The sequence below is a fragment of the Phalacrocorax carbo genome, chromosome 13 (genome assembly GCF_963921805.1).
Source record: "Phalacrocorax carbo chromosome 13, bPhaCar2.1, whole genome shotgun sequence".
Classification (NCBI taxonomy): Eukaryota; Metazoa; Chordata; class Aves; order Suliformes; family Phalacrocoracidae; genus Phalacrocorax; species Phalacrocorax carbo.
The window spans coordinates 14,392,098-14,416,137 of NC_087525.1; the positions used below are offsets into that span (position 1 = coordinate 14,392,098).

A 24,040-nucleotide genomic window follows, 5' to 3' on the forward strand; every position below is an offset into this window, starting at 1 on the left:
GGGAAGGCAGCGGTTCTTCACCCCAGGCCTGTGCCTGCGCCTTAAGGCGAGTCCTCCTGACGTTATTCACAGGTACAGGCCCTGTGTAATTAAGCGAAGAACCACCTTCTCCGGGGTAATTTGCCTCATGCCAGGAAACAGTGAGGAGCTGGGCTGCTGAAAAGGCATCTAGGCCATGAACTGCTGTCTGTCTGTCTGTCTGTCTCTCCGATGCTGGCCACGTCTGGCCCCCCCAGGCAGGCGCTTCCAGCCAGGACTCTCAGCTGCAGCGCAACTGTTGCTCTGGTCCCGCTCAGGGAAGAGGTGGCTGAGAAGAAAGGCATGGGCTTTGCGGGCTCCCACCAGATGAGGAACTCGGGACACCCTGCAGTGGGGCAGGCCTGGGCTGACCATAAACCACGTTGGTAAATTTGGGTCCTCACTATCTCTATGTTATGTAGAAGAAAATAGTTTTCACTATTCACCACACAAAATCCTCCTTTTTTCTAGAAACAGGAGCATTTTAAAGGCAGTAGAAGAGTAGACCAATACTGACAACACTTGGTTCCTGCCCCACCTCTTCCTCAGCATCACCTACTGGTATGACAGCAGAGATGCTTTTGGCACACAAGTCCAGGGGAAGCTACTAATACCACCGCTGTGAAAGTACCTCCTGCATGTTGAATAAGCATGCAGTTTCCGTCCTGATGTTCTCCACCTCCTAGCAAGGAGTGAAAGTTTACGGAAAGGTCAGATGAGAGGGCTCTGCACAGATTTTTCTTATTTGTGAAATACATACTGAGTAGGCGTGTTAAAAGTAACTTGTAACAAAATAAAGAAACCCAGTAACTTACAGAAAACCTCTACCCTGAGCTGTTGGTAGCTCTGTGACCAGAGAATGATTTATTTTTTCTTGGACTTGCTCACAAGGAATATTCAGAGTGTATTCCGCTTCAGTGTTGGAAATGTGGGTTTGCTAATAAGGGAATCGTGTTCCCTAGACCAGATGAAGGGCTTGTAAAGCCTGGTATTATTAGAGCAGCCAGGAGTGACAGCTCAACACCGAATGCCTACCACAGCCGCCTTGGTGCGGCTTTGTGAGATTTGACAGAAGAGGATGTCTACAGAGTGAGAGGGGGAAGGAGCTGGATGCGCTGCAGAGAGCAGGCTCACTTTAAGAGTCTGTAACAACAACCCCCCCAATTATTTACCTCAGACCCCTGTGAGGTAAGAGGGTGCTGGTCAATGCCTGGTGAGCGCAGCAGGGAGGATACCATGGGGAGAGCCGGTGCTGCCTGCCAGGAGCAAGGCTCACTTCCCATTAAGTAGGCCTTATGAGGGAGAGGGTATATGTAAATAAATAAGTCTTAATGCACAGTTTTTCAAAAGTTTACCAAAGTAGTCATATATACAATTATAAATACATTCAACACCTTGTACTTGGCGCTCAGGTCAAACTGTTTGTGTTCAAAGCACCTTGCAGCTATTGTCGGAAGTTACGGTTCTTCCATATTGCAGGAACGTGTTCTGATTCTTCGGGTCAAGGCAGAAAAGTTAAATGACTTCTTCACAGCTACGGCTAACAATGACTGACTGAAGTCAGGACTAATTTTCTGAACTTCTTGTGTACACACCTTCAGGAGACAGCTTTGTCACAGAGATAGCAGCTTTATTAATAAAATAATGGTCTGTGTTTATTTTTACTATGTATCTTTTCTTCTATAAACAAAGTCATTAAGTTAATAACATTTGTCTTAAAATCTGGGCATACTTAAAATATTCCAGAGCCACACTTTAAATGCGCAAAAAAAAGGATTTGCATGTAGAGTTTTCAGCTTCCTAGGCCCAATATTGCTTTAATGCACAGACACGGCAGCACATGAAGAACTCTTCCATCCTACAGCTGTCTTCCAGACAGCCGTGCATCCTGAGAAGTCTAAAAATAGGCTCAATGTGCAAAGATGGAACACAGTAATTTTTTTTTTATGTGAGTGCAGTTCTACAAGTTCATTATCACCCAGGTAGAAAACGTTCATTTGGCAAATAGAAAATTACAATTTTAAAAAAAAGATAATTTGGAAAAAAATTATACAAAAGGAAATAATAAAAATCTGCCTTTTAAAAGGCTACACATGTGGTCATTTTTAAATAAAAACACTATACATTAAGTATGTAGGAAAAGACCGGCAGTGTTCTTTATCAGGAGCACACCTAAAACGCAAACACACCCAGTGAGCCGTCCCCTGCCACCACCACGACTGCTTTTCCCATGCTTGGAGCCCTCTCACGTTAACGCTTTCTACACTAAAAACTATAAGTCTGTTTTCTACAGATTTCTTAAGTTAAAGTAGTGAATTCTGACCAGAATAGGAAAAAACCCTCAATATGGTAAGGCCACAAAACCAGTGCCGCAGTCCCAAACCTCTCGGCAGAATTACTCCGGCACGGTCTGAACACAGAAAGAGTAGATCTCTAGTACTGCCGTGTTTGTGAAGAAGGTCAGTCTGTGCATGCAAGTTAACGTGAAGTTAACTGCCGATAACCAAAGGCGTGCAGGAATGCTGCAAGCAGCTTGGCAACAGCTCCCATCGGATGGGACGGGGAGGCAGCAAGTTATGCTCCTGGAGAAGCTTTGCTTCTTCTTCCCCTCCCAGCCAGCCCACACACCTCAGAGCAAGCACTCCACACTTAGACCTGCAAAACCTCCAGCCGCTTGGGACAGCACTGCCAATCGAACAAAAAAAAAATAAAATCCCACATTGATCTTTCCATCGGGCAAGCAGATACACTGTCACTTTCACACTTGACCCAAATGACACGCTGAACTCTGGCCGCCAAAAGCAAAAAGGTAACTTTTTGGCCCACCTTGCTCCCCGTTTTGCTCAAACAAGGAATCTAAGCCTGTTCCCAACATTTCGTTTCTTCCGCCCAGCCAGTGAGGGTCATAGCCACTTACTGTCTCCAGCAGCTGCTGCTGCCCATACGAGGGGGCTGGAGCGGCGAGTGTCCCCTGATACCCCCCTTCGTGTTTTGGGAGTACCAAAGGCAGAGCGGTGTGACTAGCCGTAACCAGGGGCGGGCTGTGCCTCATCGGCTCGAGCTCAAGCTTATATTCCCCTTCACCATAACTGAAAGCGGAGCCCTTCCCAAAGGGAGAAGTGTTTGACTTGATATACAAAGAGTTCTCATCGCCCAGGCCCTGGTTAGCATTCACGTAGTTCATGACAGGCCTCCTATACACGTTCTCTTTAGCTGCCAAGTACTGGTGATCTTCTCTACAAGACTGGAACACGTCTGCGTCGGAGCAGTAGCTTTCAGGGAAGGGTTTCTTCAGGTATTCCTGCACCTGCTGCGCAGGGAGGGAGAGCTGAGGGGGGCTCCCCACGCTTCCCGCCCCCAGCGGCACCCCTCTTCCCACGCAGTCCAGACCGAAATGAGCCGGGGTCTGACCCGGCCCCCCAAAAGTGTTATCCAGGCTCCTGAAATGAGTATCGAGCCTCGAGTACGGCTGCCCCGAGAAGCTCTGGTGCCCTCCCGGTAGGCCGGGCTGGGGACGGAGGAGGCTGGGGTCCGGCCCGAGACCCAGCGCCGCCCCCGGGGCCCTGTCCTGGCAGCCACCGCCGCAGCGGGGCGGCTTTTGCTTGCCACAGGCCGGCTTGGGGTAAGCGGCGGCTTCGCTCTTCTTGTGGTTCAGCTGCCGGGCCCTCCTGTTCTGGAACCAGACCTGCCGAGGCAGCAGAGAGTGAGCGCCGGCCCCCGCCTCGCCCGCCCGCCCGGGGAGGGCCGCCCCGCCGCCCTTCCCGCCCCTCGCACCTGGATCCTGGACTCGGGGATGTCGGTGAGGCCGGCGAGCTGCTCCCGCAGGGCGATGCCGGGGTACGGCTCCTTCTCGAAGGCGCGGACCAGCAGTTCCAGCTGGGCTTTGCTGAACGTGGTGCGTTTCCTGCGGCCGCCCTCCCGCCCGGCGCTGGGGCGCGCGCGGGCCTCGCCTGAGGGGAGAGGAGAGAGGCGGTCAGGGGCTGCCCGGCCCGGCCCAGCCAAACCCGGCCCAGCCACCCCCCACCCCGGCGCACCCCGGGGAGGCTGACCAGCGGGGCCGGGACTGGGGGGCCGGCTGGCCAGCTCCATGCGGGCCGGGGGCTGCGGGCGATGGGGCGGCACAGCCCGCTCCCCGCCTTAAGAGCCCTCCACCCGCCCGGCCCGGCCCCCCGAGGGTGACTCACAGCCGGCCCCCACACCTCCATTGTCATCCCATCACCAAAATACACATAATGAGGTCTCGCCCCATCAAAGGAGCCAAAGCGTCTCCCGGAGAAGCCCCCGCCGCCGCCACGAACCCATCTGCCTTTCTTTAATTCAAATGGAGGGTGGATAATTCAATGAAGTTATCTTCCACCTCCCCTTCTCCCTGCACCACACATCTGGGGCTCCAGTGGAAAGCCGGGGCTCCACCGGGTGCGGGGACGCCTCTAAACTACCCTTCTCCTGAAGGGAAACCATCCTGGCTGCTATTGTAATAGAAGCCTGACACGTCCTTGTCTTCCCCATTTAGCTGCCCTGCTCCCACTCCCATCCGTGGGACTTTTCTCATCGACTTAACTGCAGTAAATAAAACTCTGGTGGCTTTACTAGACATGGCATCAAACACAGCAAAGGACAAAGCCTCCCGGGTCAGCTCGTGGAGAAGCAGCCATCTCCCTCCAGAACATGTCCTGAAGAGCTCAGCGCAACCTTTCCCTCTCCTCGGGCCGCTTTTTTTTTTCCCCTCCAGACAGCTCTACTCATCCAAGTCATGTACAGAACAAGCAAAGTCTGTGCTTTCAGCCCAAGGTGAAATCATGGCCAACATATTAATCCAAAAGCGAGGCCAGAAATATTATTTAAGAGAGCCAGGAGTGACATAAGGACTTAGGGGGAGCAACAGTTGCAATGCCGAAAAGGATTAGATGTTAGAACAGGATTAGAACAGCAGCATAATTTGTCAAATGATAATTTGTCAAATGAGCCCGTTAATGGCTAGCACTGAAGGTGTTCAAGAACAATGGCATCATTACTTCATGTGTTTTTCATCTCAACATGTCCCCATTCATTTTCCAGCCTTGCGACCTGCTCCACCCTGTTCTGAAGCTGAAGGGTACAAGGGCAAAGCAATCTGCAAAGCTGTTACAAACTGCTTGCATTCTGCAGGGACCGGTGCGTCTGCCATTCAAGCAGCCACTTTGGGGTTGAGCTGGGCCAGGGCTTTAACGTTGCACGCACCACCACAGTGGTTCACAACAAAACTGAATGCCCTCCCAGATGGGGGCAACAGTCAGGCCCTGGGAGTCTGGTACTCCAGAGACTGGATTCCTTCAGCAGCGCTGTCTGTGACCACAGCGTGTAGTCCAAAACATCTGGAAACAACAGCTTGAAGCATTTTCTCGGTGCTCCTCCCCTTTCCTCTACTGTATCATTCCCATAAGCCTGGACTGTCATAGCACAGGTACATCCCACAAGATTTGTTTTCTTCCCCATAGTTCCAGAATAGTTCGGAGTCTTTCCTTTCCATGTAAACAATAAATTTGTATTTAGGCAAGAATTTACATGTGGGAGGAGAAAAAAGCAGCCAGCTGTCAAGTGGTTCATCAGTTCTAGGTCCAGTCAAGGTGTGCTGCTAGCCCTTCAGTTTTAGTTCCATTTTAATACTCTTTTACTTACTTTACTTCACTTTTAGTACATACATAGGGAGGGGTGGATGAAGGCTCAGATGCAGTAATCAGACATACAAAGCTTGGTGGCACAGTTTCACTGACAGCCTACAGCAAATCCAGCTGCAGCTACTCCTTGTCCTAAGCATGCAGGGTGCAATTCTACCTGCCTTTAAACCCCCGTATGGCTTCGCACACAGTCCTGCGCAAGCCACCTCCAGTGGACGCTTGGCTAGAAAATGAGCCAACTCACAGAGCTACTCCTTCCATAAACCGTTCACATTTTTTTGGCCAGGTTAGTTTGTGATGAGCTTAGCTCATGCACCAGCATGGGATGGGGATACACAGGAGCAGAGGGTAAAAGAGAGTTGGGGAGCCCCGATTTAAGCTGGCAGAAGAAACTATGGAATCACACATGACCTTCCCATCCCTCTGCAATTCTGTTACAACTGTCCATGGGGTGCATAACGAAAACTGTATCAAGGATGTCTGTAGGGTACCAAGAGAGCTTGCTTACTCGTTCAGTCTGGCCACAGGAAAGGCTAGAACAAATGCTGTCATTTTTCTTTCCGGATTTCCAATTTTCATGGCAGAAAACATCATCTTGTAGGAATAACTACAACACAAAGCTGACCCTGCAGGCAGCCTGCAATACTGATCTCAATAGGAGAGGGAAGCTGCCCCCTCCAACACACACATACACCTTATAGCCACAGCCAGTGCAGAAGAGAGATAAGGAGGAGTCAGCAGAGGCTTGCACCGACTTGCACTGCTTGCTAATAGTGACTGTCCATCACCACTAGCTAGGTCAAACAGACCAGGCTTTTGTTAACATCCTCTGGCTATGGAGAGAGCAGTTCACACTTCCCGGAGTTATTGTTTCAGGCACTCTGCCAGGCAGCCTCTTTACACCCTTCATTTTCAGAGATTTTCTTTGCAATGCTAATTGATAGAGACTTAGATTGCGAGTTTTGTTTTTAAGTGAGATTCCAGGAAAGAAGATGGCAATCTTGGCCTCTCCCCCACCTTTTCCCCCCTCTGCTGCTGGATCGTATGGACTTTACCAAACACAAGAGCTAATTTCTGCTACAGCTACTTTGACCATACCCAAATCCAGGCTACAACACTGACCAGCCCTTCCTGCCTGTGTTCCCTTGGCATCGTCGTGCTGTCGCATGTCAGTCGTAATAAAAAAAAAACAAAACACCAAACTGTTTGTGAGCTCCCCCATCTCTTCTCTAAATTGTTTTGGGAATATAGTATCTGGAATTTTTCATTCATTTTGCAAATAGGGGAATGGGAAGTATGCAGGGAAAGAAGCAGGAATACCCAAAGCAACATGCTTAACAGAACCATCTCTTTGCTTCATAGATTGCCTTCAGGCTCCCATCAAAATCCATGGAATTTTGCTAATAGATTTCCATAGAGTCCAAATGTCTCAAGTGTCCAAGTGTCCCTCTCACTGTGTCCTCTGCCAGTGCTCCTTTATGCCAGAGCTGTGGTATAACTGCGTCCACAGAGGAATCCAAATCGCACGTGGAATATGCTGAAAATACAACAAAAATTAAGGATATGTATGTAAAGGACATTTACGAGAGACCACACAGTTGTTAGACAAGGACTAGCCACAGTGCTCTTTAAAATGGCTCTCAGAAAAGTTTTGCATCTATCTTAGTCCAGATCAGGGCATCGGGAGCTCCTCTGCCCCTCCAGAGCAGCCCTAGCATTAGGGGGTGCAAAGGTGACCTCCAAACCATGCTAGCATGACAGGATGCCAAACGACCCAGTGCACCAGGCGCCCACCTGGGGAGTCTTAGGACAAGAGCAACCCTCTGGAAATCCCTACATCAAACATTTTCTCGGGCAGTACAATGCTATTGATGTTTAAGCAGAACTTTCATCCTGAAGGAGGCAAGATCAATTTCACTAGTTGGTCTTCAGACATTAACACCTCATAAAAAGGATGCTCATGCCCTGCTTATCTGCAGTGCATCTTTAATTATCTCTTGGTACACCTTTTGCAGCCCATTACTTACCAGTCAACCCTGCTTTAATTATGGGCTTGGCAGTAAAAGGCAGCTCTTACATCACTGAAATAAAAATGTTACAAAGCAACCCCGGAGAATTGAAAAGAGATTTCATGTTCAAACAGAAAACTCTGGAATTCAGCAAAACAACGTGGATTCTCTTCCACAAAGATTCCTCCCCGTGGGCAGCACTGTCACAGCCAGCCGCACCCAGGAACCCTCCAAAGAACAGGAGCAGCCAAGTCACCGTTGTGCTCTCACCTGCTCTTCAGGGGAAGGAACATTCAGAGCAGCCTGTCTTGTTTTGAAAAGAATTCAATGGCCAGACATGCACACTTCCATGGTGTGTCAGGGCAAGCCGGGTGGAGACATATTTTGCACACCTTGAGCAAAAAGAGGGTTTATGATAATCCTTGAAAATCTTACGATAATCCTTTCTTTCTAAGAGCATTCATTCCACAGTCCAGAAGTGGCTCTTGGGAGAACTCTGTCACCAGCACCACTGGGCTTTCCCTTACACTACACGCCTTTATTATGCCAAAGCATTGCTCTAGCCTTCTTTCCTACCTGAAATTAATGTTGTTTCTAACACCTGAAGATGGAAGAGAACAATATTGCTGAAAACAACATGAACCCTTAAGTCTTGCTCTGACTAGGTTCATATTAAAACACCAGATTTCAAAGTGAAAAAGGCATTAGATCAGTTTCACATACCTTTCCAATAATCTCACACTGAAGTTTTTCTGATATTTAATCCTTTAAAAAAAAAATCATGGCATTGATTGTAAGCATCTGAAATTTGGGGCAACCATACCAAAAGGGCCATACCTGCTAAGACAAAATGTCTGTCTAGCCTGATATTTACCTCTTCAGCAATGGCCAAAAATGGACACCTGTCTAGGGAAGGCAGGTACCTAGAACCAGCTCAGTCAGCACCGTAGTGGTACTTTTACCTGGTAATGATGATGATGACGTCTGTTATTTTCAGCCCAGAGGCTTCCTGAGGTGGACGAGAGTTTCTAAGTGTACAGAAAACACAACATGCTTCTCTGTTGTGAAATTAACCAGTCGCTTTTTGAAACTATACAAAATTTTAGCTTCCAAAGCATCCTCTGACTTCCACAGCTTAACTGCGTGTTATATGTAATACCACTTTTATTTGTACTTAACAGGCTGCCTGCTGGAATGATTTGGTTCCTGCTGCCTCCCAGACAAGCATGTGACATGACCGTTGCTGGTTCCAGCAGTTCACATTGCCCATGTTTTTAATTTCATCAAACCCCATCACTTGCCCCCTCCAGCCACCTCTTTTCCAGACTGAAAAAATCCCATCTTACTCACGGCGGCTGATCCACAATTACCCACCCTATGGCAACTGCTTCATGCCTTTCATCATTCTTGTTGCTCTTTTCAGAACTTTTTTCCATTCTACAATATTCTTCCTGAGATAGGGAGACTAGAATGACTCTCAGTATTTAAGATGTAGATGAACCATGGTGTTTTAGGTATTATGATTATTATAATTATTTTTTTCTCCATTGCTTTCCTAATGTTGCTTTGCTTTTTTGACCATGTCACAGAACTACCTACCGAACTCCAGGGTCCCATTTCTGAGCTATAATGGTCACCTGTTGGCTGAACCTGAGAATGGTTCCTTACCTGTACTGTCATCATGCTGCCTTCTGGTGAGTTTTTGAGTCCTGTGACAATCCTGAAAGAAATTGTCGCCCCTTTCAGAGAGAAGGCTGCCTTAACTTTTAAAGGAAATGAGACCCCAGGTAAAACCGAAGCCACATTTGCTAACTCTGTGTCTTTCATTAAGTGGTAGCCTGGTGGTGTCCAAAACTGATCATTTTTCTTGTGGGCAGTAGAACAAAAGTCTTGGGAGGTGACTGTGGGATAGCACAGACCTGCTGGGAAGGTAATGATTAGTGCTCCCACTCTCACACAAAGCAATGTCTCCTGCTCTGCTGGAGGGAAATCTCCCTCCTGTGGGACAGACCCACCTCACACAGCCGCACAGAACAGTGAGCTAGAGTTTGCATGGGCTGAGCCTGAGCCTGTAAAGAGTTCGGGTGACCACAGGGAAGGGCAAATCAGCAGAGCAGAGTCCGCACCAGCACAGGAATGGGCTGGAGCAGGATTTCTACTTGTAATAAGCCTAATGCATAGATTATCAGTATCCTTGTACCCCTTTGAATGTTGAGTAGAAAAGCCACACAGGAACCCCTGTGGTAGCACACCTGTGTTCGCTAAAATCCTGCCTTAAGAAACATAAAAAAACTGTGCATAAAATATCCTCCTGAAACCCAGCCTGGGTCCCCGGAGGGTTACTGAGTGAGGTTCAGTCTGGCAAGCCCTCACTTGCTCCAGCACCACTGAGATAAATATCATTCCATTTAAACGCAGCGGTACTTCATGCCCAGTACGGTCAGGTTCACAGTCTGCATTACTTTGTGGCAATCCTTTCGTATTTGCTGTTGTCTCCTTCCCTGTCTCCTCTCCTTTGTGAGGGACTGACGGTCATCGTCCTCACCGGTGCTGTTTGTGTTACTGGCAGATGCCAGATCAGCTCCAGGAACACTTGTGGACTCTTAGCACTTGAGAAGATCAGACCTCTGAACTGCAGATGTTTTAGGACAAGGACTATGTCTTTTTCTTGTGCTGGCAGAATACAAACACACCCATGTGATACTATAGAAATACTACAAATCGCAACATCATAGTCTGCCGAACTTGATTACGATAACTAGTCACCTAAAGATGAGTGAATTTGGCCTTAAGGCTAGTCTGCTGGGACTGGAGACAAGTTGTCTGGAGTCTTCTCCTCCCTGTTCAAAGAACTATCGCTCTAACCTCCCTTGTCAGTCCTACTCCTTCTCATCTCCCGAATAACATCCCCACCCGTATGGTTGTACTGCAATGTGCTTCACACCCATCTAACCCACCTGCTTGTGACCCCATTTCTCTGCTAGATCTGTGCTAGACATGTAGAAAAAAGAAACAAACCTCAGAGCTAGAAAACTGTGTCAATTGACACGGCTTGTTCATTAACTGAGAAACACAATAAAGATGCATTAGCTGGTCCCAAGAGACCCTCAAAAACAGTGAACTAATTGGAAACCTTTCCTTTTCCCCAACACTGCAGTCCTGTGTTCACTACCATGCATGTGAAGAACTTGGCAACCTAAGGCAGCGTCTTTCAAAACAGAAAGCAGAAAGAAAAAGTTTGGAGTTCCTTCAGAGAGAAACAAGAAGCGGTATCAGATACCAAATACTATGTATTAAAATACATGTGCACTGTCATCAAGTGGTTAAAGAACAGAACAAAGCATCCAAATGCTGATGGTTGGCTGGAGACTTACTCCTTCAGCCTGTTTTAACCACTTAGTCTATAATGCTGGAGGATGCTGGTACGCAGAGTCACGGACCCTTATCTGCATGCAATACAGTTTTGAATAGTCTAAACTACTGAGACTTTTCTAATATGACCAATATGAACAAGGCTGTCTGGTCACATGTAATTTATCCTTGCAAGGTATGTTCAGTATTATTAAATAACTTCCCCAAATGACATAAAATATTGTTTTGCCCACATACCTTTAAAAAAAATCCTGCCAAATACCTGTAGCATATATCCAATTAAAAAAATTCCACCCAATACTTGTGGCATAAATCCAACCTTTATAAACTGAGCTTTATAATGGATGTTACTTGTTACTGTTTAACTTTTTAAAGCTACCTCACACAATAAAACAAAGCCACCAGAGATGTTCACAAAATATTTTTAGGAGCACTAAAGTTATTGGCTTCCATCAGGTATCAGTAAAAACAAATACAGAACTGTAAAATGCACAACTGTGATCAAAACTGAAGCTCTCTGTGCAACCTGACTTCAGACTGGTGAGCTTTGGCTGTCTATTTAGAAGGGCTTAATGAGAATTTTTAATCATGAAGCTGAAGCGCATCACAATATAAAAAAGTCTGTTTCACCTTTCTGTTCCTTTTTAATAACAGAAAAAATCCCACAGTGATAGCATTAGGATGAACATACAGAACTCTGACATAAATTCATCTCTAAAATGCAGAAACTGAATTTGTAGTAAAATCAACGAGAAATTCATACCTTTATAGCTCATCGGTATTACTTACTTCTTAATCTTTGCAAAGAATGAAGTATTTGGCTGGGATCTTCATAGCTGACAATTTCCAAGACTTGAATTACGCTCCCAATTGTGTTAAAAATACGATAGAAGAAAACTAATTTTATCAAACAGCCAAGGAATCCATTTACCTATGACAAGGACACAGCAGAGATATGTGCAAAGGTTTATTTACTTCCAAGTCACAAAGAATATTCATTACAACAACAAGCAGCATTACTATACCCCGTTGCTACTTCTTAAGCATGTCTCACTCCTCTTGACATTCTTTTTTTGTAAGTATGGGAATTTGCTGAAAATCTTGACCATTGACCTTGAAACTGTAATGCTTGTCAAATTGCAACATGAAATATTTTTAAAGAACGTACTTTTTCTTAGCTTCTCTAGTCCAAGAACTAAAAGATAAAAGTGACATAATTTTTAACTCCCCATTAAAAATTATAGAGGACCGGTCATGTGTTAACTAGTTACATTAGGAATCAGACTTGCTTGCAGTAGTTTCATTACAGCATTGTGTCACTTAACTCTGATTAAAAATGTTTTATTGTTAATTCCATCTCCTTAGGTAATTTCACTGAATGCATCTCTTAAATACCAGCTTCAAATCTAGTTTAAAGTTGGCTGCAGTTTATTTCCAAGTAACTTCCTAAAAGGAGCCCAGTCCCTTAAGCCCCATACAGAAAATTGCTGTTGACACAAGTCACATCTCTGACTCCAGTAGGATGACTCACACCATAAAGGTTGGTCTGAATTAGACTAATCCTCCGCCCCCCACTTTTTTTTTTTGCTAAAGAATTTTAAAAGACACAGAAGAGCTAACATGTCTCTATCTAGTCTCTGGCATCTACCAAGAACACCAAACAAAAGAGGCAGACTACCTGGCAAATACCCTTTGTACTTCCCGATGAAAGTGAGATAGTCAATATCTCTAAGTTAGAGATAGCAAATGCTTCTGAACTGAAGGAGGAACAAGTTTTCTCCACCACTAGGTACAACAGAAACTTAGTATTTGAAAATCTAAGGGAGTGATATACTGATATAAACGGTGTGTGAAATGAACCAGCCATGCCTCAGGGATTAGGCAGGAAGAATGCACTGGTCCATTTTATTGTTTCCAGCAGAACCAGCCCATCTCAGTTTATGTAGCCCATCACTAGGAGACCCCAGGACCCTACGGACACAACTTCAGTGATAAATGTTTTTGAAAACTTATAGAGTTGTCTTTGAAACCTCAAAGAGGATCATACACCCCATTTTCACATTATTGTACGGTCAGTAGCCTTACCAGTTGATCTCATAACCAACATCCCTTTCAGTCTTAGATTCTTAAAAAGTACTTGCGGCTTTAATTACTGACCTAATTTGAAATCTAAGCCAAGTAATGCAAGTGAAAGAAAAATATTTGTACGCACTTATGAAGGAGCACGCTTTTTTCCTTTCCAATTTGTTTTTTAAGGTTTTACTTTCTCTCTCTTGTCTATGGCCTTGACTGCTATAAAAATAGACTCAATTTAGCAATTTGTGCAGCCTGAAGCAGGGTAAAGCTGGATTAGCTCATCTTCTTCAAATGCTTGCACAGCCCTGTCATTGTGACTGCAGCTGTGCCGATCGCTAGCTACCAATATCTGCGTGTTCTCCAGCACAGGAAAAGCCCGGGTAAGAACACGGAGCAGTGTTAATCCTGTCACAACAGAGATACATGTTCCAGACTATAAATCTAAATCTGCCTTCTGGTAAGCGTGGCCAGAGCTGCCCGAGCTGGCTGGCTGCGCTCAGCCTTGCTGATATTTCGGTGTGTAGTATGCTGTTGAGAGCTGCCAACTCGTAACAGCGTGCCGGGTCTTCATGCAGTCACTTTGTGGCACTGAGTAAGAAAAAAGGAAAGGAAAAATGTAGAAATCTCAGAAGTTACAATTGGTGAAGTAAAGCATGCAGAAATAGTTTTATTTCCTGTAAACTTGGCAAAGTAAATTGGTTCTGCATTTCTTCAATAATTCACATAACTGTTTGGGATTTGTAGTTTCCAATTTAGATTATACTAAATGCAGTTCACTGACAAATAACGTTTTGAGCGTTGTGGCCACAAATACCTGAAGGTAGGAAATAGGTAGGTAACCTATTGGTCCAAAACACAAAGGCATAAATTCAAATATTTTGCAAAATACAATAGAGTAAGCTTTTCAGCTAGACTCTGGAAAATTACTTCCTCAAAATTAGTTGTTCAGTACATACTAACATCGCTTAAGAAACACAAGAAAGACTAATCATTGACAGCACTGGATTCTTTGTCTTTTGACATCTTCAAAGTTAAGATAAAACGCACCTTGAAAAGTACGCTTTAAGGAAATGCAAGTTACTGAGCGTGATTCGGAGAAATAAGGTAATATTTAATGGCTGGTGCTGGCCAGACTAGATAATGCTACGGGACTTCAGGCTTTAATTATGAAAACTGGAACTATATTCACCTTCCTAAATACTCCAAAGCCTCCTCTCTCTGCCAAGAGAAACAGCCTTTTTTAAAAAGTCAGGTCAAAGACGCTGCCTTGGATTAGAAATGGAATCGCTGGAAGTCCACCCCCACAAAAGGTCTGAGCAGGGAGCTGTCTTCATTAACTACTTCACTTTCCAGTCCGAGGCTGTGGAGACGCCCAGGGCTGGTAGAGCTACCTGTGTCAACAAGGCTGGCAGCGAGTGGGGGCTGCTGTCACACACGAAGACTGGCCCCTTCTGGCGCGCCGCGTGTGGGCTAGCGGGTTTTGTGATCGTGGTCTATCCGGGCCAGGATGAATATCACTTAATAAAAATGTAAATCAATTATTGTTGGTGAAGGAAAAAGAAAAGTAAGCCAGCTACCCCTCCTCTGCCCAAGGCGACACAGCGCGGGCAGTCTTCACTGGAGCGTGGCAGAAAGGCTAACATGACATCACCTCAGACCTCACCTGGCTGCTTTTGGCCACCAAAGCCAGAGAGATGCGCGAGGCGTGTGTCCCCCTCCAAGGGGCAGTAGGAAGGGAACAGGTTTGCCTCCCCAACCCCAGCTGGGGGTCACACACCCCATGGCCGAGATGGCAACACCTTTCTCCTCCCAACACCTTGCTGCTACAGCAGCGCCTGGTTGCTGACCGCCCTCTCCAGTCGACTCTGCGCAGCAGCACAGCCATCCTTTTAAAAAGCCACTGCTTTTTGTTTACATGCTAATAAAACTGCTTTAATTATGCCCTTAGAACTTGTTCTTGGCGTGTGGGCAGAGCTCCTTGTGTGGGGCAGTCCTAGGCACTCCTACTGCAAAGCCCAGGCCTCCTCAGGATCTCAGCACAACCTTTGGACATGGATTTACAGGCAGGCAGAAACAATTTGTGTAGAATGTTCTGAAGAACAAGAAATTAAGTAATAGGAGACAAAAAATATGTTGAATTTTAGAAATCTCTGCCAGATACCAAGATGTTGTAGGTGGAGCCACACACGCGTTTCCTCTGCATCAGCAAAACAAGCCAGGCAAGTGTTTCATGCAGAGGGTATTCCATGTAGCCAACCTCGACGGTTCTATAGATGGCCTCCCAGCAAGTTTTACCACTGCAGGAATAGCTTAGCAAACTGTCCCGTAATCTCCACGGAACACCTCAGCAAAAAAATCACAGTGCTTTGGGCAGGAATAGCTGGAAATGAAATACAGAGGGAGGGAAACAGAACAGTCTCAGAACAGAACTAACCCAAACACATGCAAAGCCAATGCCCTCTACAGCCACCCTTTTCTGCAGCACAGTGCTCCTGCTGGGAGAACCTGGGGACTTGCTGCGTTAGTTGTTGAAGAAAACAGCTCGACAGGCATGCCATTAACACATAGTTAAAAGAGCAGCTGTATTTAGCCTTCAGGCAAGAAGAGGGAACGGCTCGGTCAACATTTCTCGCCCTGTCAAAGTCGCTGTCAAGCAAACAGGTAGCAAAGCTCTAAGGAAAGCATGAGACATCCCGCCCCCGCCAGCATTTCTGTCCGTGGGCGCCTTTCCCAAGGGCCTAGGGACTTCTCTGGACAGGCTCAGCACAGACCCCCAAGTCCCAAAATGCCACAGAGTGGAAAATGCTGGATTGAATATGTTTTAATACGCTGTATAGTTTTCAAAACGGAAGGCAGTATGTAGTATTCTAGGAGTGTCTCTCATATATTGGTAGATCATATAGCATTATGTATGTGCATATTTACATGTATTTTCTACCAGGAATAGCTTAAGTAATTTATTTAATATACAGCACCGATCTCAACGTGTTTTATAACCAGTTAAATCTCATATGGTTGGACTTGATGATCCTAGAGATCTTTTCCAACCTTAATGATTCTATTATTTTAGTCTATAAACCCAGGAGAAATTAACTTAGACCCTTCTAGCGCCTCTTTCAGCTCTGCCTTAAGTTGAGGGTCACCCAAGGGCACGATGCGCCTAAGCCTGGGCTTGCCCAGCCTAGCTGAGCCCTGCCGGACGCCTTCCCAGGGCTCCCCGGCCCTCTGGATTCCCCGTCCTCCCAAGCACCGAAGTGCTCAGCGCCAGAACTGTCGCTAGCTGTTTGCTTTAGCCCGGTGGCGAGAAGCAGCGCTGATTTGCAGCCCCCGGGCGGGCTGTGTCGGCGACACGGGGCGCGCCTGTCGCAGAGGCAGCCCTTTGCGCCCCCCGGGGCCGGCGGCGCCCCTCGCCGCACGCCTTTCCGCCTTATTTCCCCTCCTTTTGCGGCTGTTCAGCACCTGCGCCACCAGAGAGCACCCTCGGTGCGAGGTGCGGGCCTGGTTCCCCGCCGGCCGGGAGGCTGCATCCCGCCCCGGGGAGCGGCGCGGCCCCTCCGCCGGCGGGAAGGGACGGGCCGCTGCTACCTCCCCCCCACCCCAAATGGCCGCCATACCCGGGGGGTGGGTACATGACACCCAGGTGAGGGTGGGGAGCGCACCCCAGCGCTTCCGACACCCGCCCCCCCCCACACCCCCCCGCAGGCCCCGGGAGGCTCCGCCGCACTCCCCGCCCGCCGCCGGGCTGTCCCAGCCGCACCGCGTCCCGCCTTTCCCCGCGGGCACCCCCCGCTCAGGTGTGGACCGGGCCACGCCACCCCCCCGCCACCGAGCGCGGTGGTACGGCCGGCCCCGCCCCACCCCGCGCGCGGCCTTAGCGGCGGCGGCTGGACGCGGCCCCTCAGAGCGGCGCGATGGCGGCGGCGGGCACGGGGGCGGGAGCGGAGCGGCTCCGCGATGGCAGCTGCCACTTCCAGCGCTCCCGGCTCATCTGGATGATCGCCATCACCTTCGGCATGATCATCCTCGGCGTAAGGAGCGGCGGGTGGGCGCGGGGCGGGGGGGATCCCCTGAACGCATCCATGAAGGAGGTTCGGAGGAAAACAAATCAAAATACTTTAACTGGACTCCGGAGCGAAGCGAGGCCGTGCGGCGTCCCTGGGCGCGGTGATAGCAACCGGGTGCTGCGGCTTGGGTGGGTTTGCGTTGCAGGTCGCCTGCGGAAGCGTCTTCGGCGCTCACGGGACTGAGAGCGTCGGGCGCCGGTAAAACTCGCTCTGGGACGGCTGTCGGTTATATCCCTAAGCGTGGCGCATTCACAAGCGGTGGCTTCAGGTACAGGCTGTATTAGCTGGTAGCGTTGTTGGAAAACAGGCTAGTTCAGTCACTGTGTTGTCTTAATTTCTAAAAACGGACTTCGGCTGTGACAGGTCAGATTACTGGAGTGGGAACATCGATGGCGATTTGGACATATGTATCGAGTTTATGAGGTGATCCCTTGGCTGCCATGTGGTGTAGTTTTTCCTTCTATTTGCATGGATTTTCTGTGCGTAAGAACCACCGCGGAAAAAGCGACAGGCGAGGCAGGCCAGACAAGCTCACAGAACAGCTTTTGGACCATTTCAAGGCACAGAACGAGCTTTAAGCCGGTATAAATCCATCATCTTGCCACATCCTTGGCATACCCGAATTTACATGTAGTTACGAACTGTGGCGTTGATACCAGAGGAAAGATAAGCCAGAGTGAACTTTGGCCTAGCTTAGTGCTTACCTTGTGTCCCCAGTGGACCCTGCTGCTCACCGACTCCCTGCTTCTCCACAGCCTGCTAAAACCAGGGCAGACAGTGACAATCACTGCAGACACCAGAGTGACAGGGAAGACACCTGAACGCCGTGTGCGTCTTCAGCCTTGGGCTTTGTGCTCAATTATCTTCTGTCCCCTGTTCAAAATAGAAGAAAATCTGTCATTTTCTTTTTTTTAAGATACAAAAGAAGAAAGACTGATCCCCTAGTTGTAGATAAGTAGTTATTCCTCCCTCTCAGTCTAGTTATTGTTTGAATTCTTCGGGTCAGTTGCATCAGATTAACCTCTTCGGGACAGAGACAGTGTTTTTTTTGCTGCTACCATGTGTAACAGGTAGTGAGCTTACAACCTAAATGCCACTTAATGTGCAGATGTACTCTTCGTACACAGGTAGCAACCTTAAACTTATCACCTTGGCATCTTGTATGTCGAGGAAAAGATATTTCATAGGTTTGAATCTTCTCAGATAAGTGTGCTTTAGAAGGGTAGCGGTCTTGTTGAAGAATACAGGTCTTGGACAAGGATAATGGAATGAGAGTTGAAGTACTATGAACAGATGAGCCCTAAACCGTGTTCGGCAGACATGGGGGGTGGGGAGGAGAGCAAAAAGCAAGCTAATTTGAAGATTAAGTTGATAGTAATTCTACCTTGAAGTAAGTTAACTAATTTTTATTTTTTATTTTTTTCCAGTGGGTAACGCTTTGGCCTTCAACTATACCTTATAGTTATTTGGGAATATTTGGTAGCTTCCTCAAGTATTTAGTGGAAAACCACCACAAATGGGTATGCTATGGGTAAGTTATATTTGACTGTATAATTATTTTGCATCTCTTCTGCTGCCTCTGACTCCTCTGCTTAGTCTGTGTTAACAAGCTTTCCTGTAACCCAGTTGTTAATTACATTTAAAGAGCTCTTCTTTCAAGCTCATTACAGCTAAGGGTGTGGGGCAATAAGTATGTTGAAGACTAGACAGGCTAAGACCAGTATGAGAGTTTAAAAATTCAACATAGAATTTGGCATCTGTGGTGTTATAGTGAGAAAGAAAAAATATTAGGATACTACTTTTGGAGGCAGTTCTTCGTCCGTGTGTAAACTTCCATTTGTAGCACCTCCTAAAGGTGGTTCTTTTGGCCAAATTGTTACTCGAGTTGTCTAGCTCACTCTTTAGGAGCCTTTTTCCAGCTTCAATTAAAGGACATTTTCTACCCTGCTACTAACTTACTCTGATCCTGTCCACGTGAGAAGTAACCTGCTGAGCCAACTGCCCAGCGCCAAGTTTTGCTGGGTTACAAGAGTTAGTTTTTGTTACTTCAGTCAACAAGAGAGCTGGAAAACAATTCCCTGTAACCAGGTCTGACTTCCTGTGAAGACAGCAACACTTTCTTGTATATTTTACCATGCATCACACAGAAGATAAGCTTTCATCTTTGCTCAGAGCATCTTTTGTTTTAGCAAGGTATTAGATTGATCCTAACTGAATATCCAATGGAAGTTTTTTTAAAAAAGCTTCTATATGAAAATTTGTAGACCAAGTTTGACTAACAAGTCATATATATTCTGAATCTATACACACAGTTGTTTTCATAGACCTAAATTATAAAAATTTCAGTAGCTCATTAGGACCACTAAAAATACTTGTGTAAGTAAAAGGGTAGATTTTTTTTCCTGCTTAGCTGAGATTAACTTGTACTGCTTTCACTAAGCGTTCGCCTTTTTGGCTTAATCTAAACACTGGAAGTCTTGGAAGTGTGCTGTGGATACTTGAAATGGCAGGTCCAGGCATACTGCATGACTTACAGTTCCGCTAACTTTGTCAGTGGACTTCAGTTTCTTTTGACACTACGCATGTTTAGTTGTTTGGTTTGGTTCCCCGCCCCCCCCCACCCCCCCCCCCCAAGGTAAGAAACAGACCTCATGCCTTTCTAGGTTTAAGTGAGGCATCACTTCTATGCTACCAGTTTTACACTCTGTGTATAACGCATCTTGGGTACAACAGTCATCTCCCTGTTACTTTCAACAAAATAAAACATGTTGTGGTTTTTTTTAGGTTCTGGGTGTCCTGGTTGATTCACGTAGTAGAAGCCTTCTACGGTGTTAAGTTATGCCAGTAAGTTGTTCCCTCCCCTCACCCCAACACAGATTCTCTGAAAAGGATTTCTGATACGAGTGACATAAGCTACAGAGTGATTTTGGTGGTTCTCAGCAGCAATATTAGTTCAGGGGGTACTGATACAATTCTTCAGTGATAGTCTGCTGTCCTGCACGAGAGGTTACTGCAGATTCTGCAGTGGTTACGGTTGTACAGGGTGGCAAAAGCAAGGGATGGCAACTTGCAGAACCGGCAGCGGCAAAGTTTGCCAGAGCTTGTCTGTCTGCCTCTGAACTCACTGCTCCCTGGGTAACATTGCGTTTTAGGAAGCAGAGGGAACAATAGATGGTGTGGAAATAGCCTGATAACCTCAGGTGTTGTAACTTCATCAGATCTTACCTCATCAGAATTTTGAGACTGCTAATTACCTACATAAATGATTGCATCTTTATTGTGAAAATACAATTGGACACTTCCATTTGGGACTATTTAAGATCTACTTGTGTCTGCAGGTTTGTGAGATAAAATACTTTGACTAATCAGACTATGAAAGTAAGGCCTACTAAGTCTTAGGATAACAAATTATTTGGAAAGGTATGCTGTCCAAATATCCTCCTTCTGTTCATTTAAACTTTGTAATAATTCAGAAGAACGTGGATACTGGTTTTCATGCTCTACAGAGTAGATGAACAGTCTGTTTGCTATTGTAGAAATGGTGGTTTTCCACTTCATCCAGTTCACTTCATAGCTGTCTGTCACAGGCTTCTCAGGTACCATCTCTTGGAGGCGAAGGGATTTTGTTCCATGGAAAGCTATTTAGGGTGGTTCTCGAGATAATAGAATATAGATGAGCATTTTCTGCCTTCAGAATGGGAGTTAGTACTAAATTTTTTACCAGGCTCCAGTTTTAAAGCTACATAATTTAAAGGTAACACTAACTCAGATTCTGCAGATGGGTGGGTGTATAGACTTCAGGTGATGTTTAGGCACGAAGGAACTTCATTACCTGTGAATGTACCAAGTGGGTGTATTGTAATGACATTTTACAGAGTAGTGTTGAAGCCCATAGGAAAGAGAGCACAGATTTCCTGCCCATCATCGTCTCTTCAGGCATACTTGCCTGGATTACTAAGCAGTTATACTTTACTATGAGCACCAAGCACCATGTACTTTCTACTGATGTAAAGGTGATGTCTACTCACGAACATCACATAGGAGGCATGAGGAAGAACGAGGGAGGAAGCAGATGTAAATTAGTTAATCAACAGTAGTACTGTCATGGGCTGTCGACTTCTATTTCTGGATATGGTCTATTCAAGGAAGCTTGCTTTATATAAGCAGGGACGTTTCTTAAGCCCTAGTTTGCCAGTTTCTGCACTCATTTGGAAACGCTGCAGCTGAGATTTTTTTAAAAAAGGGTTTTCAGAGCTGATAAGAAAATTTAAGAATGAGCATTAAGAAATGTTGTGTTAAAGCAACACTTACTACACCATTATTTTGTATGTGTAGAGGCTATGGAACAATTAAGACATGAACTGTTCTAGCAAAGGTCAGCAGAGGGAGCTCCCTTGTAAAGTACTGAGTTGGAGCACAGCTAATGCTTGACATAATTGTTTGCTGGAAATGTGGAATCCATTGGGTTTGCTGTCATGTTATACCCATTCTTTTCTCTGAGAATTCAGTAGTACTTCTCAACAATGAAGCGGAGGGAAAAGTGACATCTTCTGTAATACGCAGATGAATTCACATATGCCAAGTTAAAACTAACTGACATAGGAAGGTCCCCGCTTCATAAATCAAGTCAGGTGTTGTCAGCCCCCTGCACCTGCATTTTTCTAGGCACAAATTCAGGTGACATTGCTTCTCCACCCTGCATTGCACAGTAATTGTCAGCCTCTTTGCCCTGCTGGCATATAATCTACCTTCAGTGACTGTAGCCAACAAGAAGTTATATACAGACTTGTGTGTTAAGATTAGTATTAAGCTACTCTGATTTCTTGGTTCTTTGTACATAAATGTCTAGGATCAGTCATTTCAAATAGCAGAGACTGAGATTGTAATTTATGTTATTGAGGAAATTGTATGCATGAAATCTCCCACAGAAGTTTCTGTAGAAATCTTAAAATCCACTAAAGTCACAAAACCTGGTATTTTTAGTCAGTACAGGAATTAGGTGTCAGCATCGTTAATTTCAAACTACTAAGTTCAAGTGTTCTAATCAAGTCTGACATATCAAGGGTGGGTAGAAATATCTAACCTTACTTTTTAAGTATCACAGTACAGTCTGCAAGGCCAGAAATTTTTTTTGACACATTTTTTGCTTTTGTTAATGTTGCAGATCTAAAGGAATCACTGACCCGGCGGTTCAGTTCCACTGGTTCATCCAGACACTTTTATTTGGGTACGCTTCCTTTGGTCTTCTGGTGTCTTACAAACCTTCAGCCAAGAAGCAGTACTAGAAGACAATCCAAGAAGTCACTTCTCACATTCTTCAGCCTCATTTTTTGGAAAATATCCTCACTTAAACATCTAGGTGCTGTAATTAGCTGAATTACATTCCTGCTATGTGATGCAGTGCCCTTCTACCCAAGTAACTCTCCTCTTCCTAAAGACGACAATTAGAATTCACTGGGCTCCGTGGGTAGTTCAGTAGAAATTCAGCCCTTCGGTCTTGGCACTGCCAAAGTTTAATGCCATTTATTATACAAGACAAGGAAAGTTGCTCCTCTGTAGTTTTCCACCTAGATTGTATACTCTGATCGTCATTGACAAGTCCCTGACACCTGTTAGCAGTGGTTGATAAATCACCTTTTCCTGTGGAAGAATTTTCTTCTAGAACAGGGAGAGTTATTTACAGCCACAAGGCAACTTGCACCTGTTTTATGATAAGATGTATATTTAACTATATTTTCTTTACTACTAGGATGTTTTACTGGCTGTGTTATTGTTGTTAGAGCCTGGTCTCTGTACTTGTTTCATCAACTTCTTGTCTTCCACAAAGGACAGACCACTCTATGGATGCAGGCACATTAAAAAGGCCAGGCCTCAGCTCGGGTTGAGGTGCAGCGATGAGCTTGGATACATTCAGCACTTCAACTTGGTTTAACAGATGTGCCTTAAATTTCATGCAGCATGACCTCATCTTTTGAGTGAAGACTTTAATCTTTGAGTTAGAGTAGTGTAAACTAGTAATCCTGTAGCTTTGAGGGCAGCTTTTTTGAAAAGTAATTTATTACACAAGAAATGAAGACACCAATTAGCATTCCAAAACCTAGCTGAAAATTTTGTATTTGCGAATGAAAGTAGATGTAGTGAGTCAGCCTACGCCACTGTTTCTCAGATGCTGATATCCTGCCATCTATGGTTGAGAGACCATCTCGAGCACCCCTCAGAGAACTTCCTGTATGTGTAATGAGCCTTTTATTGTATGTCTTTTACTTTTGACTAGTTGAACAAGAATTTAGCCTGACTTGTTTTAGCACTTTTCAAAGTAATAACTATTTAAAACAGTAACTATGGTGTGGGGAGAAGTTTTACCATGCCACCTGTGGTGCTACTGTTCTGGAAGAAAGGACAAGAAAAAGTTGTTCTTCCTGTAACGAAGAGCTGCACAAGGCAGTAACAAAAATACTTATGCCTTGTGCAGGACCCACAGACTGTGATGCTTCTGATGGAGAAGTCTTATTCGAGCACGGGTACATAAAGGTGTTTTCTTTTCAGTGGGTACTAAAAGCACAGAGAACTGAAGCATTTGAAATGGTGGGTGTGGGGTTTCTTTTTTTTAATGGCCAAGTGCTGACACTAACATTCTTTAGAGAACTGGAAACTCATGTTTAGTGGCTAGAAATCCAACACGAGCACCTAGAGCCTGAGCTATGTTTTACCTTGTAACCTTTTATCTTAGTCTGTGACCCTGGAATAAAGATTTAAAAAAACAAAAAAGAAGTTTGTTTTCTTTGTAATTTATCCTGGAACTAAATATCTACACAAAATACACAGGCATCATCATTACACTGAT

General features: G+C 45.7%; 2 protein-coding genes across 3 annotated transcripts; one reads left to right on the forward strand and one right to left on the reverse strand.

Annotated features, from left to right (window-relative positions):
• Nucleotides 1-1,394: 1,394 nt before the first annotated feature.
• On the reverse strand, nt 1,395-4,107 carry LOC135315639 (retinal homeobox protein Rx-A-like). The gene is made up of 2 exons (XM_064465009.1): nt 3,793-4,107; nt 1,395-3,703 (listed from the first exon to the last, which is right to left on the reverse strand). The coding sequence occupies exons 1-2, from the start codon at nt 4,105-4,107 to the stop codon at nt 2,777-2,779; spliced, it is 1,242 nt and encodes a 413-aa protein (XP_064321079.1). The 3' UTR covers nt 1,395-2,776.
• Nucleotides 4,108-16,678: 12,571 nt separating this feature from the next.
• TMEM254 (transmembrane protein 254) lies at nt 16,679-23,967 on the forward strand. Of its 2 annotated transcripts, none has more exons than XM_064464878.1 (4): nt 16,679-16,772; nt 18,624-18,727; nt 19,981-20,040; nt 22,361-23,967. In XM_064464878.1, exons 1-4 carry the CDS (start codon nt 16,734-16,736, stop codon nt 22,479-22,481), a joined length of 324 nt encoding a protein of 107 aa, XP_064320948.1. In that variant the 5' UTR covers nt 16,679-16,733; the 3' UTR covers nt 22,482-23,967. The 2 variants fall into 2 exon arrangements, with proteins under 2 accessions (XP_064320948.1, XP_064320947.1); XM_064464877.1 differs by lacking the exon at nt 16,679-16,772 and adding an exon at nt 16,975-17,160.
• The last annotated feature ends 73 nt before the right edge of the window (nt 23,968-24,040 follow it).

Excerpts from the sequence above, each read along its gene's own strand:
- LOC135315639 (XM_064465009.1), bottom strand. The coding sequence starts at position 4,107 with ATGGAGCTGGCCAGCCGGCCCCCCAGTCCCGGCCCCGCTGGTCAGCCT. Across the intron at positions 3,704-3,792 it reads TCCCCGAGTCCAGGATCCAG|GTCTGGTTCCAGAACAGGAG; the intron begins GTGCGAGGGGCG and ends CTGCCTCGGCAG.
- TMEM254 (XM_064464877.1), top strand. The coding sequence starts at position 17,044 with ATGGCGGCGGCGGGCACGGGGGCGGGAGCGGAGCGGCTCCGCGATGGC. Across the intron at positions 17,161-18,623 it reads TCGGCATGATCATCCTCGGC|TGGGTAACGCTTTGGCCTTC; the intron begins GTAAGGAGCGGC and ends ATTTTTTTCCAG. Across the intron at positions 20,041-22,360 it reads TACGGTGTTAAGTTATGCCA|ATCTAAAGGAATCACTGACC; the intron begins GTAAGTTGTTCC and ends TTAATGTTGCAG.